This window comes from Girardinichthys multiradiatus, chromosome 14 (assembly GCF_021462225.1).
Source record: "Girardinichthys multiradiatus isolate DD_20200921_A chromosome 14, DD_fGirMul_XY1, whole genome shotgun sequence".
Classification (NCBI taxonomy): Eukaryota; Metazoa; Chordata; class Actinopteri; order Cyprinodontiformes; family Goodeidae; genus Girardinichthys; species Girardinichthys multiradiatus.
This window is the reverse complement of record NC_061807.1, coordinates 18478168-18497524: the sequence shown is the minus strand read 5'-3', so window position 1 is coordinate 18497524 and position 19357 is coordinate 18478168. Positions and strand designations below refer to the sequence as shown.

The window sequence follows — 19357 nt, the reverse complement described above, 5'->3', positions numbered from 1 at the left end:
AAAAACAACCAGAAAATAGAGGCTTCAACCAGCAGGGATTACCTCAGATTTTAAGATAAAACATGTTACGATGTAATGGAACAATAAAAGTTGAATAAATTGAAGAGAAAACTTAGCCCATTTTGATTTCTTTCAGCCCCCCAAAATGCAGAAGGCTTCAGATCGTTGAGACAGGATGAGACCAGTATCACTCTACAGTGGGATCCAGTCAATAACAATGTCAGCTTCATCCTCCAATATAATGGAACAGAGTTGAATGTAGCGGCACCAACTGGGAATGGATCACTAGCTCTGACAGTCCCATCTCTCATTGCTGGATCTAGATACACATTCACTCTCTTCTCTGTGTTTGAGAACGTCAGAAGCAGTGGAGTCAGCATTGCTGCAGTGACTGGTAAGATATTTGATTTCATTAAAACTTTGAAATGTTTCACAGTTAGTGATGTTGTTGGAGATTTCTGACTTGAAATCTGAACGTCTCCGCTTGGAGAAACTGCTGCATGCATTAATCTCAACAGTCAAAGGAAGAAAATAATTTCTGTAGTCAGAATCTGAGACTCTGTTGAAAAATGTCTAATCTTATTGTTCTTCTTAGCTCCTGAAAATGCTGAAGGCTTCAAGGCATCAAAACAAGATGAGACGAGCATCACTCTGCAGTGGAATAAAGTCAACGTCAGCTTTTTTCTCCAGTTTAACGGCACAGAGACAAACATCAGTGCACCAGATGGAGATGGACCAGTGAACTATACAGTCTCATCTCTCATTGCTGGAACTAGATACACATTTACTCTCTTCTCTGTGTTTGAGAACGTCAGAAGCAGTGGAGTTCAGCTCCCAGCTGTCACTGGTAAGAATGTTCAGCACATTAATATGTCAACAACCGAGGCAAAATTTGTTACCTCCCTAATCATTAACCGTCCTTTGAGGCTCCTTGGTCATAAACAGGGAATTTATTACCAAATTGTTAATAGATGTTGAAAGAGTTTCATAATGCTGAGAGGGAAACAACAACCAGAAAATAGAGGCTTCAACCAGCAGGGATTGAAAGCTGATGACCTCAGATTTTAAGATAAAACATGTTACGATGTAATGGAACACTTAAAGTGGAATGAATTGAAGAGAAAATTTAGCTCATTTTGATTTCTTTCAGCCCCTCAAAATGCCGAAGGCTTCATATCGTTGAGACAGGATGAGACCAGTATCACTCTACAGTGGGATCCAGTCAATAACAATGTCAGCTTCATCCTCCGATATGATGGAACAGAGTTGAATGTAGCGGCACCAACTGGGAATGGACCACTAGCTCTGACAGTCCCATCTCTCACTGCTGGATCTAGATACACATTCACTCTCTTCTCTGTGTTTGAGAACATCAGAAGCAGTGGAGCCAGCATTGCTGCAGTGACTGGTAGGATATTTACTTTCATTAAAGCTTTGAAATGTTTCACATTTACTAATGTTGTTGGAGAGTTCTGACTTAAAATCTGAACGACTCACCTTGGCGAAACTGTGGCATGCATTAATCTCAACAGTCAAAGGAAGAAAATACCTTCTGTAGTCAGAATCTGAGACTCTATGTTTAAAATTGTCTAATCTTATTGTTCTTCTTAGCTCCTGAAAATGCTGAAGGCTTCAAGGCATCAAAACAAGATGAGACGAGCATCACTCTGCAGTGGAATAAAGTCGACAACAACATCAGCTTTGTTCTCCAGTTGAACGGCACAGAGACAAACATCAGTGCACCAGATGGAGATGGACCAGTAGCTCACACAGTCTTATATCTCACTGCTGGAACTAAATATACATTCATACTCTACCATGTGTTTATGAATGTTAGAAGCAGTGCTGTAAACATCACCGTTGCTACTGGTGAGATAACTGTTAGCTTTACACTAAACACATATTTTCTATGTACATTATAGTTAATTGTCCAGTTCCTTTCTCCTTTTGATAAAATCCAGTGAGCCACAGATATTCATATTGACAGCAACACTTTGATTCAGTCTTGAAGAACTCATCTTTGTGCATTAATAGAATTTGTGTTTAGATGCAAAATGGAAACATTCAGGGTTAAAAGATAGAAAGCATCTGTATACAGTTGATAGTTATACATATTCTTTGGGTATTTTATCAAGTTATTTAGTAAGAGACTTCATGCTCCATTATTATATGGCTTTTTATATCATTCTGCAAATACCTCTTGTGTCTGAAAATCAACCTCTTTTCTTTCTGGTAGCAGATAAAAAAAAATGAAAATCTCTGTAATCTTAAATACCTGCATTGTTTACATTTTGAACTTAGCGTGTTTTGTTGCCAGATTTATTTGCCTATATTAGAATTGAATGAAAATATGTTAGTTGCAGAAGATTTGTATTTAAGTGAAATGTTATATGGATAAAGATAGAATGACAGTTCATGTAAATAGATATTTATATATCTATGTTAATAGTACTCGTAGTCGTTGTCTTCCGCTTTATCCGGGACCGGGTCATGGGGGCAGCAGACTCACCAGAGACCCCCAGACATCCCTTTCCCAAGACACCTCCTCCAGCCACACCGATCCATCTGTCGATCTCCTGCTCCATTCTTCCTTCAATCGTGAACAAGACCTTGAGATACTTGAACTCCTCCACTTGAGGCAGGAACTCCCCTCCAACCTGAAGAGGACAAGCCACCTTTTTCCCGTCGAGAACCATGGCCTCGGCATTGGAGGAGCTGATCTTCATCCCAGCCGCTTCACACTCGACTGCGAACCGCCCTAGCACATGCTGTGGGTATTGGCTAGAGGGGGCCAGCAGGACCACGTCATCTGCAATAGAAGAGACAAAATCCACTGGTCCCCAAACCAGACCCTCTCCGGCCCTTGGCTGGGGTAAACCTCAACACGAGACAGCTGAACTGGGGGCATCAAGCAAACCCACCTAAGCCGGCCGCCTCTACCCTTGGGTCACTCCAGAGTAGAAGAGAGTCCAACCCCTCTCAAGGAGATGGGTTCCAGAGTCCACACTGTGCATGAAGTTGAGCCAGACTATTTCTAGTCGATATCTCTCGACCTACCGCACAAGCTCAGGCTCCTTCCCCCCAGCGAGGTGACATTCCACGTCCCTAGAGCAAACCTATGCATCTGGGGATCGGGCCGCCGAGGTCTCCACCTTCGTCCGCCACCCAATCCTCTTTGCACTGATCCCTCATGGTTCCACCTGCAGGTGTTGGCCCCACTGGGGGATGGCCTCACGTCTCTTGTTCGTGCTTTGCCCGGCCGGGTCTCGCGAGGAGCAACCCAGCCACCAGGCGCTCTCCGACAAGTCCCGACCCCATGTTTGGTTCCAGGGTGGTACCCGCCTCCGCCGTACTAGACGACCTCGCATGCCTCGATATAATGGTCCTAATCAGGATGTCTTGAACTGCTCTTTTTCTGATCCGTCACCTCGAACCAGTTGACGTTTGGAGACCCTACCAGGGGCATTTAAGCCCCAGACAACATAGCCTCTAGGATCATTCGAGCACTCTAACCCCTCCACCACGTTAAGGTGGCGGATCAAGGAGTGGTTATTTTAATATTTTTTATTTTATGAGGAAGTAAGGTATTTTAGGGAAATTGCATGAATTATTTGTTCTTCTTTTCTCTCAGCTCCTGAAAATGCTAAAGGCTTTAGACCATCAGCACAAGATGAGACCAGCATCACTCTGCAGTGGAATAAAGTCAACAACAACACCAGCTTTGTTCTCCAGTTTAACGGCACAGAGACATTCATCAGTTCACCAGATGGAGATGGACCAGTAACTCACACAGTCTCATCTCTCACTGCTGGAACTAGATACACATTTACTCTCTTCTCTGTGTTTGAGAACGTCAGAAGCAGTGGAGTCAGCATTGCTGCAGTGACTGGTAAGATATTTACTTTCATTAAAGCTTTGAAATGTTTCACAGTTAGTGATGTTGTTGGAGAGTTCTGACTTAAAATCTGAATGACTCGCCTTGGCGAAACTGTGGCATGCATTAATCTCAACAGTCAAAGGAAGAAAATAACTTCTGTAGTCAGAATCTGAGACTCTATGTTTAAAATTGTCTAATCTTATTGTTCTTCTTAGCTCCTGAAAATGCTGAAGGCTTCAAGGCATCAAAACAAGATGAGACCAGCATCACTCTGCAGTGGAATAAAGTCAACAACAACATCAGCTTTGTTCTCCAGTTTAACGGCACAGAGACAAACATCAGTGCACCAGATGGAGATGGACCAGTGAACTATACAGTCTCATCTCTCACTGCTGGAACTAGATATACATTTACTCTCTTCTCTGTGTTTGAGAACGTCAGAAGCAGTGGAGTTCAGCTCCCAGCTGTTACTGGTAAGAATATTCAGCACATTAATATGTCAACAACCGAGGCAAAACTTGTTACCTCCCTAATCATTAACCGTCCTTTGAGGCACCTTGGTCATAAATAGGGAATTTATTCCCAAATTGTTAATAGATGTTGAGAGAGTTTCATAATGGTGAGAGAGAAAAAACAACCAGAAAATAGAGGCTTCAACCAGCAGGGATTACCTCAGATTTTAAGATAAAACATGTTACGATGTAATGGAACAATAAAAGTTGAATAAATTGAAGAGAAAACTTAGCCCATTTTGATTTCTTTCAGCCCCCCAAAATGCAGAAGGCTTCAGATCGTTGAGACAGGATGAGACCAGTATCACTCTACAGTGGGATCCAGTCAATAACAATGTCAGCTTCATCCTCCAATATAATGGAACAGAGTTGAATGTAGCGGCACCAACTGGGAATGGATCACTAGCTCTGACAGTCCCATCTCTCATTGCTGGATCTAGATACACATTCACTCTCTTCTCTGTGTTTGAGAACGTCAGAAGCAGTGGAGTCAGCATTGCTGCAGTGACTGGTAAGATATTTACTTTCATTAAAGCTTTGAAATGTTTCACAGTTAGTGATGTTGTTGGAGAGTTCCGACTTAAAATCTGAACGGCTCACCGTGGGGAAACTTTGGCATGCATTAATCTCAACAGTCAAAGGAAGAAAATAATTTCTGTAGTCAGAATCTGAGACTCTGTTGAAAAATGTCTAATCTTATTGTTCTTCTTAGCTCCTGAAAATGCTGAAGGCTTCAAGGCATCAAAACAAGATGAGACGAGCATCACTCTGCAGTGGAATAAAGTCAACGTCAGCTTTTTTCTCCAGTTTAACGGCACAGAGACAAACATCAGTGCACCAGATGGAGATGGACCAGTGAACTATACAGTCTCATCTCTCATTGCTGGAACTAGATACACATTTACTCTCTTCTCTGTGTTTGAGAACGTCAGAAGCAGTGGAGTTCAGCTCCCAGCTGTCACTGGTAAGAATGTTCAGCACATTAATATGTCAACAACCGAGGCAAAATTTGTTACCTCCCTAATCATTAACCGTCCTTTGAGGCTCCTTGGTCATAAACAGGGAATTTATTACCAAATTGTTCATAGATGTTGAAAGAGTTTCATAATGCTGAGAGGGAAACAACAACCAGAAAATAGAGGCTTCAACCAGCAGGGATTGAAAGCTGATGACCTCAGATTTTAAGATAAAACATGTTACGATGTAATGGAACACTTAAAGTGGAATGAATTGAAGAGAAAATTTAGCTCATTTTGATTTCTTTCAGCCCCTCAAAATGCCGAAGGCTTCATATCGTTGAGACAGGATGAGACCAGTATCACTCTACAGTGGGATCCAGTCAATAACAATGTCAGCTTCATCCTCCGATATGATGGAACAGAGTTGAATGTAGCGGCACCAACTGGGAATGGACCACTAGCTCTGACAGTCCCATCTCTCACTGCTGGATCTAGATACACATTCACTCTCTTCTCTGTGTTTGAGAACATCAGAAGCAGTGGAGCCAGCATTGCTGCAGTGACTGGTAGGATATTTACTTTCATTAAAGCTTTGAAATGTTTCACATTTACTAATGTTGTTGGAGAGTTCTGACTTGAAATCTGAACGTCTCCGCTTGGAGAAACTGCTGCATGCATTAATCTCAACAGTCAAAGGAAGAAAATAATTTCTGTAGTCAGAATCTGAGACTCTATGTTGAATAATTTCTAATCTTATTGTTTGTCTTAGCTCCTGAAAATGCTGAAGGCTTCAGAGCATCAAAACAAGATGAGACCAGCATCACTCTGCAGTGGAATAAAGTCAACAACAACGTCAGCTTTGTTCTCCAGTTTAACGGCACAGAGACAAACATCAGTGCACCAGATGGAGATGGACCAGTACCTCACACAGTCTTATATCTCACTGCTGGAACTAAATATACATTCATACTCTACCATGTGTTTATGAATGTTAGAAGCAGTGCTGTAAACATCACCGTTGCTACTGGTGAGATAACTCTTAGCTTTACACTAAACACATATTTTCTATGTACATTATAGTTAATTGTCCAGTTCCTTTCTCCTTTTGATAAAATTCAGTGAGCCACAGATATTCATATTGACAGCAACACTTTGATTCAGTCTTGAAGAACTCATCTTTGTGCATTAATAGAATTTGTGTTTAGATGCAAAATGGAAACATTCAGGGTTAAAAGATAGAAAGCATCTGTATACAGTTGATAGTTATACATATTCTTTGGGTATTTTATCAAGTTATTTAGTAAGAGACTTCATGCTCCATTATTATATGGCTTTTTATATCATTCTGCAAATACCTCTTGTGTCTGAAAATCAACCTCTTTTCTTTCTGGTAGCAGATAAAAAAAAATGAAAATCTCTGTAATCTTAAATACCTGCATTGTTTAAATTTTGAACTTAGCGTGTTTTGTTGCCAGATTTGTTTGCCTATATTAGAATTTAATGAAAATATGTTAGTTGCAGAAGATTTGTATTTAAGTGAAATGTTATACGGATAAAGATAGAATGACAGTTCATGTAAATAGATATTTATATATCTATGTTAATAGTACTCGTAGTCGTTGTCTTCCGCTTTATCCGGGACCGGGTCGTGGGGGCAGCAGACTCACCAGAGACCCCCAGACGTCCCTTTCCCAAGACACCTCCTCCAGCCACACCGATCCATCTGTCGATCTCCTGCTCCATTCTTCCTTCAATCGTGAACAAGACCTTGAGATACTTGAACTCCTCCACTTGAGGCAGGAACTCCCCTCCAACCTGAAGAGGACAAGCCACCTTTTTCCCGTCGAGAACCATGGCCTCGGCATTGGAGGAGCTGATCTTCATCCCAGCCGCTTCACACTCAACTGCGAACCGCCCTAGCACATGCTGTGGGTATTGGCTAGAGGGGGCCAGCAGGACCACGTCATCTGCAATAGAAGAGACAAAATCCACTGGTTCCCAAACCAGACCCCCTCCGGCCCTTGGCTGCGTCTAGAAATCCTGTCCATAAAAGTTATGAACAGGACCGGTGACAAAGGGCAGCCCTGGCGGAGTCCAACATGCACTGGGAACAGGTCTGACTTAGTGCCAGCAATCCAGACCAAACTCCTGCTATGCTTGTACAGAGACCAGATGGCCCCGAATTCCATACTCCTGGAGGACTCCCCACAAGGCACTACGAAGGACACAGTCGAATGCCTTCTCCAGGTCCACAAAACACATGTGGACCGATTGGAAAAACTCTCATGAACCCTCGAGTACCCTGTAGAGGGTATACAGCTGGTCCAGTGTTATACGGCCGGGACGAAAACCACACTGCTCCTCCTGAAGCCGAGGTTCGACTATCGGCCGGACTCCCTTTTCCAATACCCTACCCTAGGCCTTACCAGGGAGGCTGAGAAGTGTGATCCCCCTGTAGTTGAAACACACTCTCCGGTTACCCTTCTTACGAAGTGGGACCACCACCACGTCTGCCAGTCCAGAGGCACTGTCCCTGACCGCCACCCAATGTTGAAGAGGCATGTCAACCACGACAGCTCCACAACAACCAGATACTTGAGGTACTCAGGGCTGATCTTATCCACCCCCGAAGTCCTGCCTCCATGAAGCTTTTTAACTACCTCGGTGACTGCAGCCTGGGTGATGAAAGAGTCTAACCCCAAGTCCCCAGTCTGTTTCCGCCAAGGAATGCGTGATTGAGGAGATACTCGAAGTACTCCTTCCACCGCCCAATAATGTCCCCAGTCGAGGTCAGCAGCCTCCCACCACCACTGTAAACAGTGTTGGCGAAGCACTCCTTCCCCCTCCTGAGGCGCCGGATGGTTTGCCAGAATCGCTTCGAGGCAAACCGGTAGTCCTTCTCCATGGCCTCACCGTACTAATTCCAGGCCCGAGTTTTTGCCTCAGCCACAGCCCGGGCCACGGCATGCTTGAACTCACAGTACCCGTCAGCCACCTAAGGAGTTCCACAAGCCAACCACAGCCGATAGGACTCCTTCTTCAGCTTGACAGCGTCCCTTACTGCCGGGTGGTGTGTCCACCACCGGGTTCAGGGATTGCTGCGGCGACAGGCACCGTACACCATAGAGCCGCAACTACAGGCAACAGCGTCGACGATAGATGTGGAGAACATGGTTCACTCGGACTCTATGTCTCCAACATCCCTCAGAATCTGGTCAAAGCTCTCTCAAAGGTGGGAGTTAAATACATCCCTGGCCGATGGCTCTGCCAGACGTTCCCAGCAGACCCTCACTATGCGCTTGGGCCTGCCAAGTCTGTCTGTCTTTCCCCTCCTCCAGTGGATACAACACACCACCAGGTGGTGATCAGTGGACAGTTCAGCCCCTCTCTTCACCCGAGTGTCCAGCACATGTGGCCATAGGTCTGACGACACAACAACAAAGTCGATCGTCGACCTCCTGCCTAGTGGGTCCTGGTGCCAAATGCACTGATGGACGCCCTTATGCTGAAAATGGTGTTTATTATGGACAATCCGTGACTAGCACAAAAGTCCAATAATGAAACACTTCTCAAATTCAGATCGGGGAGGCCATTCCATCCGATTACGCCTCTCCAGATGTCCCTGTCGTTTCCCACGTGGGCGTTGAAGTCCCCCAGCAGAATAATGGAGTCCCTGAGAGGGGCACTATCCGGCACCCCTGACAGCGACGCCAAGTTTGCAGGGTACTCTGCACTACTGCTCGGCCCGTAGGCCAAAACAACAGTCAGAGACCTGTCCCTAACCCGAAGGCGCAGGGATGCGACCCTTTCATTCACTGGGGTAAACCTAAACACGAGACAGCTGAGCTGGGGGCATCAAGCAAACCCACCTAAGCCGGCCGCCTCTACCCTTGGGTCACTCCAGAGTAGAAGGGAGTCCAACCCCTCTCAAGGATATGGGTTCCAGAGTCCACGCTGTGCATGAAGTTGAGCCCGACTATTTCTAGTCAATATCTCTCGACCTCCCGCACAAGCTCAGGCTCCTTCCCCCCAGCGAGGTGACATTCCACGTCCCTAGAGCCAACCTATGCATCTGGGGATCGGGCCGCCGAGGTCTCCACCTTCGTCCGCCATCCAATACTCTTTGCACTGATCCCTCATGGTTCCACCTGCAGGTGTTGGGCCCACTGGGGGATGGCCTCGCATCTCTTGTTCGTGCTTTGCCCGGCCGGGTCTCGCGAGGAGCAACCCAGCCACCAGGCGCTCTCCGACAAGTCCCGACCCCATGTTTGGTTCCAGGGTGGGACCCGCCTCCGTCGTACTAGATGACCTCGCATGCCTCGATATAATGGTCCTAATGAGGATGTCTTGAACTGCTCTTTTTCTGATCCGTCAACTCGAGCCTGTTGACGTTTGGAGACCCTACCAGGGGCATTTAAGCCCCAGACAACATAGCCTCTAGGATCATTCGAGCACTCTAACCCCTCCACCATGTTAAGGTGGCGGATCAAGGAGTGGCTATTTTAATATTTTTTATTTTATGAGGAAGTAAGGTATTTTAGGGAAATTGCATGAATTATTTGTTCTTCTTTTCTCTCAGCTCCTGAAAATGCTAAAGGCTTTAGACCATCAGCACAAGATGAGACCAGCATCACTCTACAGTGGAATAAAGTCAACAACAACACCAGCTTTGTTCTCCAGTTTAACGGCACAGAGACATTCATCAGTTCACCAGATGGAGATGGACCAGTAACTCACACAGTCTCATCTCTCACTGCTGGAAGTAGATACACATTCACTCTCTTCTCTGTGTTTGAGAACGTCAGAAGCAGTGGAGTCAGCATTGCTGCAGTGACTGGTAAGATATTTACTTTCATTAAAGTTTTGAAATGTTTCACAGTTAGTGATGTTGTTGGAGAGATCTGACTTGAAATCTGAATGGCTCACCTTGGCGAAACTGTGGCATGCATTAATCTCAACAGTCAAAGGAAGAAAATAACTTCTGTAGTCAGAATCTGAGACTCTATGTTGAATAATTTCTAATCTTATTGTTCTTCTTAGCTCCTGAAAATGCTGAAGGCTTTAGGGCATCAAAACAAGATGAGACCAGCATCACTCTGCATTGGAATAAAGTCAACAACAACATCAGCTTTGTTCTCCAGTTTAACGGCACAGAGACAAACATCAGTGAACCAGATGGAGATGGACCAGTAACTCACACAGTCTCATCTCTCACTGCTGGAACTAGATACACATTTACTCTCTTCTCTGTGTTTGAGAACGTCAGAAGCAGTGGAGTTCAGCTCCCAGCTGTCACTGGTAAGAATGTTCAGCACATTAATATGTCAACAACCGAGGCAAAATGTGTTACCTCCCTAATCATTAACCGTCCTTTGAGGCACCTTGGTCATAAACAGGGAATTCATTCCCAAATTGTTAATAGATGTTGAAAGAGTTTCATAATGGTGAGAGAGAAAAAACAACCAGAAAATAGAGGCTTCAACCAGCAGGGATGACCTCAGATTTTAAGATAAAACATGTTACGATGTAATGGAACAATAAAAGTTGAATAAATTGAAGAGAAAACTTAGCCCATTTTGATTTCTTTCAGCCCCTCAAAATGCCGAAGGCTTCATATCGTTGAGACAGGATGAGACCAGTATCACTCTACAGTGGGATCCAGTCAATAACAATGTCAGCTTCATCCTCCGATATAATGGAACAGAGTTGAATGTAGCGGCACCAACTGGAAATGGACCACTAGCTCTGACAGTCTCATCTCTCACTGCTGGATCTAGATACACATTCACTCTCTTCTCTGTGTTTGAGAACATCAGAAGCAGTGGAGTCAGCATTGCTGCAGTGACTGGTAAGATATTTGATTTAATTAAAACTTTGAAATGTTTCACAGTTAGTGATGTTGTTGGAGATTTCTGACTTGAAATCTGAACGTCTCTGCTTGGAGAAACTGCTGCATGCATTAATCTCAACAGTCAAAGGAGGAAAATAATTTCTGTAGTCAGAATCTGAGACTCTATGTTGAATAATTTCTAATCTTATTAATTGTCTTAGCTCCTGAAAATGCTGAAGGCTTCAGAGCATCAAAACAAGATGAGACCAGCATCACTCTGCAGTGGAATAAAGTCAACAACAACATCAGCTTTGTTCTCCAGTTGAACGGCACAGAGACAAACATCAGTGCACCAGATGGAGATGGACCAGTAGCTCACACAGTCTTATATCTCACTGCTGGAACTAAATATACATTCATACTCTACCATGTGTTTATGAATGTTAGAAGCAGTGCTGTAAACATCACCATTGCTACTGGTGAGATAACTCTTAGCTTTACACTAAACACATATTTTCTATGTACATTATTGTTAATTGTCCAGTTCCTTTCTCCTTTTGATAAAATCCAGTGAGCCACAGATATTCATATTGACAGCAACACTTTGATTCAGTCTTGAAGAACTCATCTTTGTGCATTAATAAAATTGTGTTTAGATGCAAAATGGAAACATTCAGGTTTAAAAGATAGAAAGCGTCTGTATACCGTTGATAGTTATACATATTCTTTGGGTATTTTATCAAGTTATTTAGTAAGAGACTTCATGCTCCATTATTATATGGCTTTTTATATCATTATGCAAATACCTCTTGTGTCTGAAAATCAACCTCTTTACTTTCTGGTAGCAGATTAAAAAAAATGAAAATCTCTGTAATCTTAAATACCTGCATTGTTTAAATTTTGAACTTAGCGTGTTTTGTTGCCAGATTTGTTTGCCTATATTAGAATTTAATGAAAATATGTTAGTTGCAGAAGATTTGTATTTAAGTGAAATGTTATATGGATAAAGATAGAATGACAGTTCATGTAAATAGATATTTATATATCTATGTTAATAGTACTCGTACTCGTTGTCTTCCGCTTTATCCGGGACCGGGTCGTGGGGGCAGCAGACTCACCAGAGACCCCCAGACGTCCCTTTCCCTAGACACCTCCTCCAGCCACACCGATCCATCTGTCGATCTCCTGCTCCATTCTTCCTTCAATCGTGAACAAGACCTTGAGATACTTGAACTCCTCCACTTGAGGCAGGAACTCCCCTCCAACCTGAAGAGGACAAGCCAACTTTTTCCCGTCGAGAACCATGGCCTCGGCATTGGAGGAGCTGATCTTCATCCCAGCCGCTTCACACTCGGCTGCGAACCGCCCTAGCACATGCTGTGGGTATTGGCTAGAGGGGGCCAGCAGGACCACGTCATCTGCAATAGAAGAGACAAAATCCACTGGTCCCTAAACCAGACTCCCTCCAGCCCTTGGCTGCGTCTAGAAATCCTGTCCATAAAAGTTATGAACAGGACCGGTGACAAAGGGCAGCCCTGGCGGAGTCCAACATGCACTGGGAACAGGTCTGACTTAGTGCCAGCAATCCAGACCAAACTCCTGCTCTGCTTGTACAGAGACCAGATGGCCCCCAATTCCATACTCCTGGAGGACTCCCCACAAAGCACTACGAAGGACACAGTTGAATGCCTTCTCCAGGTCCACAAAACACATGTGGACCGGTTGGAAAAACTCTCATGAACCCTCGAGTACCCTGTAGAGGGTATACAGCTGGTCCAGTGTTAAAAAAACCACACTGCTCCTCCTGAAGCCGAGGTTTGACTATCGGCCGGACTCCCTTTTCCAAAACCCTACCCTAGGCCTTACCAGGGAAGCTGAGAAGTGTGATTCCCCCTGTAGTTGGAACACACCCTCCGGTTACCCTTCTTATGAAGGGGGACCACCACCACGTCTGCCAGTCCAGAGGCACTGTCCCTGACCGCCACCCAATGTTGAAGAGGCGTGTCACCCACGACAGCTCCACAACATCCAGATACTTGAGGTACTCAGGGCGGATCTTATCCACCCCCGAAGTCCTGCCTCCATGGAGCTTTTTAACTACCTCGGTGACTGCAGCCTGGGTGATGAAAGAGTCTAACCCCGAGTCCCCAGTCTGTTTCCGCCAAGGAATGCGTGATTGAGGAGATACTCGAAGTACTCCTTCCACCGCCCGATAATGTCCCCAGTTGAGGTCAGCAGCCTCCCACCCCCACTGTAAACAATGTTGGTGAAGCACTGCTTCCCCCTCCTGAGTCGCCGAACGGTTTGCCAGAATCGCTTCAAGGCAAACCGGTAGTCCTTCTCCATGGCCTCACCGTACTAATTCCAGGCCCGTGTTTTTGCCTCAGCCACAGCCCGGACCACGGCATGCTTGACCTCACAGTACCCGTCAGCCACCTAAGGAGTCCCACAAGCCAACCACAGCCGATAGGACTCCTTCTTCAGCTTGACAGCGTCCCTTACTGCCGGGTGGTGTGTCCACCACCGGGTTCGGGGATTGCTGCGGCGACAGGCACCGTACACCTTAGAGCCGCAGATTCAGGCAACAGCGTCGACGATAGATGCGGAGAACATGGTTCACTCGGACTCTATGTCTCCAACATCCCTCAGAATCTGGTCAAAGCTCTCCCAAAGGTGGGAGTTAAATACATCCCTGGCCGATGGCTCTGCCAGACATTCCCAGCAGACCCTCACTATGCGCTTGGGCCTGCCAAGTCTGTCCGTCTATCCCCTCCTCCAGTGGATCCAACACACCACCAGGTAGTGATCAGTGGACAGTTCAGCCCCTCTCTTCACCCGAGTGTCCAGCACATGTCACCATAGGTCTGACGACACAACAACAAAGTCGATCCTTGACCTCCTACCTAGTGTGTCCTGGTGCCAAATGCACTGATGGACGCCCTTATGCTGAAAATGGTGTTTATTATGGACAATCCGTGACTAGCACAAAAGTCCAATAATGAAACACTTCTCAAATTCAGATCGGGGAGGCCATTCCATCCGATCACGCCTCTCCAGATGTCCCTGTCGTTTCCCACGTGGGCGTTGAAGTCCCCCAGCAGAATAATGGAGTCCCTGAGAAGGGCACTATTCGGCACCCCCGACAGCGACGCCAAGTTTGCAGGGTACTCTGCACTACTGCTCGGCCCGTAGGCCAAAACGACAGTCAGAGACCTGTCCCTAACCCGAAGGCGCAGGGATGCGACCCTTTCATTCACTGGGGTAAACCTCAACAGGAGACATCTGAGCTGGGGGCATCAAGCAAACCCACCTAAGCCGGCCGCCTCTACCCTTGGGTCACTCAAGAGTAGAAGAGAGTCCAACCCCTCTCAAGGAGATGGGTTCCAGAGTCCACGCTGTGCATGAAGTTGAGCCTGACTATTTCTAGTTGATATCTCTCGACCTCCCGCAAAAGCTCAGGCTCCTTCCCCCCAGCGAGGTGACATTCCACGTCCCTAGAGCCAATATGCATCTGGGAATCGGGCCGCCGAGGTCTCCACCTTCGTCCGCCACCCAATCCTCTTTGCACTGATCCCTCATGGTTCCACCTGCAGGTGTTGGGCCCACTGGGGGATGGCCTCGCGTCTCTTGTTCGTGCTTTGCCCGGCCGGGTCTCGCGAGGAGCAACCCAGCCACCAGGCGCTCTCCGACAAGTCCCGACCCCATGTTTGGTTCCAGGGTGGGACCCGCTTCTGTTGTACTAGACGACCTCGCATGCCTCGATATAATGGTCCTAAAGAGGATGTCTTGAACAGCTCTTTTTCTGATCCGTCACCTCGGGCCTGTTGAAGTTTGGAGACCCTACCAGGGGCATTTAAGCCCCAGACAACATAGCCTCTAGGATCATTCGAGCACTCTAACCCCTCCACCACGTTAAGGTGGCGGATCAAGGAGTGGCTATTTTAATATTTTTTATTTTATGAGGACGTAAGGTATTTTAGGGAAATTGCATGAATTATTTGTTCTTCTTTTCTCTCAGCTCCTGAAAATGCTAAAGGCTTTAGACCATTAGCACAAGATAAGACCAGCATCACTCTGCAGTGGAATAAAGTCAACAACAACACCAGCTTTGTTCTCCAGTTTAACGGCACAGAGACATTCATCAGTTCACCAGATGGAGATGGACCAGTAACTCACACAGTCTCATCTCTCACTGCTGGAAGTAGATACACATTTACTCTCTTCTCTGTGTTTGAGAGCATCAGAAGCAGTGGAATCAGCATTGCTGCAGTGACTGGTAAGATATTTACTTTCATTAAAGCTTTGACATGTTTCACAGTTAGTGATGTTGTTGGAGAGATCTGACTTGAAATCTGAATGGCTCACCTTGGAGACGCTGTTGCTTGCATTAATCTCAACAGTCAAAGGAAGAAAATAATTTCTGTAGTCAGAATCTGAGACTCTATGTTGAATAATTTCTAATCTTATTGTTCTTCTTAGCTCTTGAAAATGCTGAAGGCTTTAGGGCATCAAAACAAGATGAGACCAGCATCACTCTGCAGTGGAATAAAGTCAACAACAACATCAGCTTTGTTCTCCAGTTTAACGGCACAGAGACAAACATCAGTGGACCAGATGGAGATGGACCAGTGAACTATACAGTCTCATCTCTCACTGCTGGAACTAGATACACATTTACTCTCTTCTCTGTGTTTGAGAACGTCAGAAGCAGTGGAGTTCAGCTCCCAGCTGTCACTGGTAAGAATGTTCAGCACATTAATATGTCAACAAACGAGGCAAAATGTGTTACCTCCCGAATCATTAACCGTCCTTTGAGGCACCTTGGTCATAAATAGGGAATTTATTACCAAATTGTTAATAGATGTTGAAAGAGTTTCATAATGGTGAGAGAGAAAAAACAACCAGAAAATAGAGGCTTCAACCAGCAGGGATTGAAAGCTGATGACCCCAGATTTTAAGATAAAACATGTTACGATGTAATGGAACACTAAAAGTTGAATGAATTGAAGAGAAAACTTGGCTCATTTTGATTTCTTTCAGCCCCTCAAAATGCAAAAGGCTTCAGATCGTTGAGACAGGATGAGACCAGTATCACTCTACAGTGGGATCCAGTCAATAACAATGTCAGCTTCATCCTCCGATATAATGGAACAGAGTTGAATGTAGCGGCACCAACTGGAAATGGATCACTAGCTCTGACAGTCCCATCTCTCATTGCTGGATCTAGATACACATTCACTCTTTTCTCTGTGTTTGAGAACATCAGAAGCAGTGGAGTCAGCATTGCTGCAGTGACTGGTAAGATATTTACTTTCATTAAAGCTTTGAAATGTTTCACAGTTAGTGATGTTGTTGGAGAGTTCTGAAATCTGAATGGCTCACCTTGGAGAAACTGTTGCTTGCATTAATCTCAACAGTCAAAGGAAGAAAATAATTTCTGTAGTCAGAATCTGAGACTCTATGTTGAATAATTTCTAATCTTATTGTTCTTCTTAGCTCTTGAAAATGCTGAAGGCTTTAGGGCATCAAAACAAGATGAGACCAGCATCACTCTGCAGTGGAATAAAGTCAACAACAACACCAGCTTTGTTCTCCAGTTTAACGACACAGAGACATTAATCAGTGAACCAGATGGAGATGGACCAGTAACTCACACAGTCTCATCTCTCACTGCTGGAACTAGATACACATTTACTCTCTTCTCTGTGTTTGAGAACGTCAGAAGCAGTGGAGTCAGCATTGCTGTGGTGACTGGTAAGATATTTACTTTCATTAAAGCTTTGAAATGTTTCACAGTTAGTGATGTTGGAGAGTTCTTACTTGAAATCTTAATGTTTCACCTTGGAGAGACTGTTACATCCATTAATCTCAACACTCCAAAGATCAAAATAATTTCTCTAATTAGAATCTGAGTTCGCAGACAAGCAGAACAAGACGAGTATGAGTAAGAGTACGAGTACAATCATTATCAATCAGCACATGCTTTATATATTCAACAACATATTGTGTATACATTCAGTTCACACAAATATTGACACATGGATAATACACACACCTAATGCAGCAGTCATTCATAAGAGAACTTGCATTCCAAGGGTTCATGCACATCACACATATGAAAAATGTGTATAAAAGTTTCTTTAGTAATTGTAAATTTACTTTTGATTTTAATGGCAGCGACTTGTTTGTTATTAAATTATAATGGATTCAGGATATTTTTTTCAGCGTTGTTTAAATAACTATCCCAGGTTTTATTCCTTTCTCTGACAGTTCCTCAAAATACGGAAAACTTCAGAACATCAGGACAAAATGAAACTAGCATCACTCTGCAGTGGAATAAAATCAACAACGTCGGCTTTGTTCTCCGGTTTAATGGTATAGAGAGAGACATCAGTTCACCAGATGGAGATGGACCAGTAACATACACAGTCTCATCTCTCACTGCTGGAACTAGATACACGTTTACTCTTTTCTCTGTGTTTGAGAACGTCAGAAGCAGTGGAGTCAGAATCATCACAGTCACTGGTAAGATCCTCCTGATCACCGTGTCATAAATCTGTCCATATTTTAATTTTTTAATTTGTAATCTTTTACATTTGCTTACAACATGCAAAGCCAATAAACATGTGGTTTAGCTCCATACCTTTATTTCATAAGTAGTTTCAAGGCACTATGTTCTAAAGGTATCTCGACATGTTGTAATGGCCTTTGAGTTTAGTTAACAACTGGGATGGTTTTAATATGGCGATGGTAAAAAAAAAAAAGAAAAAAGCTAAAAACAATCTAGAGCAAAATGAAATTATGGTATAACTTGAAATATAGGTATGGTGGTTATCTGTTTATAATTTGGGTATCATTTTTCAGCTCCTTCAAATGCAAAAGGTTTCAGACCATCAGCACAAAATGAGACCAGTATCACTCTGCAGTGGAATAAAGTCAACAACACCACCAGTTTTGTTCTCCAGTTTAATGGCACAGAAACATTCATCAGTTCACCAGATGGAGATGGACCAGTAACTCACACAGTCTCATTACTCACTGCTCGTACAAACTACACATTCACTCTCTTCTCTGTGTTTGAGAACGTCAGAAGCAGTGGATTCAGCACCCTTGCAGCTACTGGTAAGAACGTTAACCTCATCATAATGCAACAGATCTACTTATTATTTGTCATGAATTGAAAGTTTCAGTGGTTTTAATGGCTTGAATTTCATTGTAGCTCTTTGTGAATGATTTGTGACCCTGGAAACTGTTGTTTAAAGTCTTCTTTGTAGCACCATCAATCATTATGTGCTGAGCAGTATCTTTCCGTTGTTCCTCAATTGATTCTCATTTTAATTTGGATTAGTTTACATTTTTGTATTTTGGGATTTAAATTAAGGAAAAGGACCTGATATCAAACTCAAATGTTTTTCTTTGTTTTTATGTCAACAAAAAAACATGACATTCCTTTGACCAACAAACAGGTCCAAGTGAGTAAATTAATTTGTTGTTTTTTCTTGCTTTTTCTTTTTCTTATTTAAATAATTATATTTTTATTTAGAAATATTTGATTTGCAAACATTTACATTTTATGTAAAAGAAATTATTGTATTATGCTTGATGCAATTTATTTGATTTCTATCATGTTATAAAATTTTATTTTACTTAGAATTGTGTATTTTCTTGTCAACAGACTATGTTTTGTCAGTGAACTTGAGGTTAAGGCGTCGCAGCACAATGTCAGAATCAGAGGTTGAAGATGCTTTGGTAGAGGTGAGACCAGTATCACTTTCAACTTTTTGACTTTATTTGATGTTTATGTCTTTATTACCCTTTGACCCATGTATATTTGTGTTTTTAAATCCAGCTCTTCAGAAAATATAATTTGCCGCCACAGTTTTCAATGAAAATTGTTTCTTCAAAACCATGAAACCACTGGAAAAGTAAAATGACAGAGAATTCATCATCAACATTATTGTGTTTCTTTTCCCTAATATAAAATCTGAACTGGTTTAGATTATGTACAAATTTTGAAATTGATGTAGCTTGTCATTTACAGTTTTTCTCTGGTGGGACATTTTTAATTGTTTTTGTTAATCACAACTTCACTTAAGATCTTGTTGGATTGTCATAGGTCAAGTATGTACATATGTTTTGTGATTTTGTTGCCTTTAAATAAAGTTTTGGGAAATATGAA

At 43.7% G+C, this 19357-nt stretch overlaps 1 protein-coding gene across 1 annotated transcript in view; it reads left to right on the top strand.

Moving 5' to 3' along the window:
- The window catches only part of LOC124880460 (fibronectin-like), a 22173-nt gene extending 2816 nt beyond the window's left edge, over positions 1-19357 (top strand). Inside the window, exons 4-26 of the mRNA XM_047385582.1 lie at positions 137-394; positions 596-847; positions 1151-1408; positions 1612-1869; positions 3632-3889; positions 4093-4350; positions 4643-4900; positions 5102-5353; positions 5657-5914; positions 6118-6375; positions 9928-10185; positions 10389-10646; positions 10939-11196; positions 11400-11657; positions 15197-15454; positions 15658-15915; positions 16219-16476; positions 16675-16932; positions 17449-17703; positions 18043-18300; positions 18645-18650; positions 18854-18933; positions 19028-19357. Coding sequence (XP_047241538.1) covers positions 137-394; positions 596-847; positions 1151-1408; positions 1612-1869; positions 3632-3889; positions 4093-4350; positions 4643-4900; positions 5102-5353; positions 5657-5914; positions 6118-6375; positions 9928-10185; positions 10389-10646; positions 10939-11196; positions 11400-11657; positions 15197-15454; positions 15658-15915; positions 16219-16476; positions 16675-16932; positions 17449-17703; positions 18043-18300; positions 18645-18650; positions 18854-18933; positions 19028-19090 — 5294 coding nt within the window. The 3' untranslated portion in view covers positions 19091-19357. The remainder of the gene's footprint in view (positions 1-136; positions 395-595; positions 848-1150; positions 1409-1611; positions 1870-3631; positions 3890-4092; positions 4351-4642; positions 4901-5101; positions 5354-5656; positions 5915-6117; positions 6376-9927; positions 10186-10388; positions 10647-10938; positions 11197-11399; positions 11658-15196; positions 15455-15657; positions 15916-16218; positions 16477-16674; positions 16933-17448; positions 17704-18042; positions 18301-18644; positions 18651-18853; positions 18934-19027) is intronic.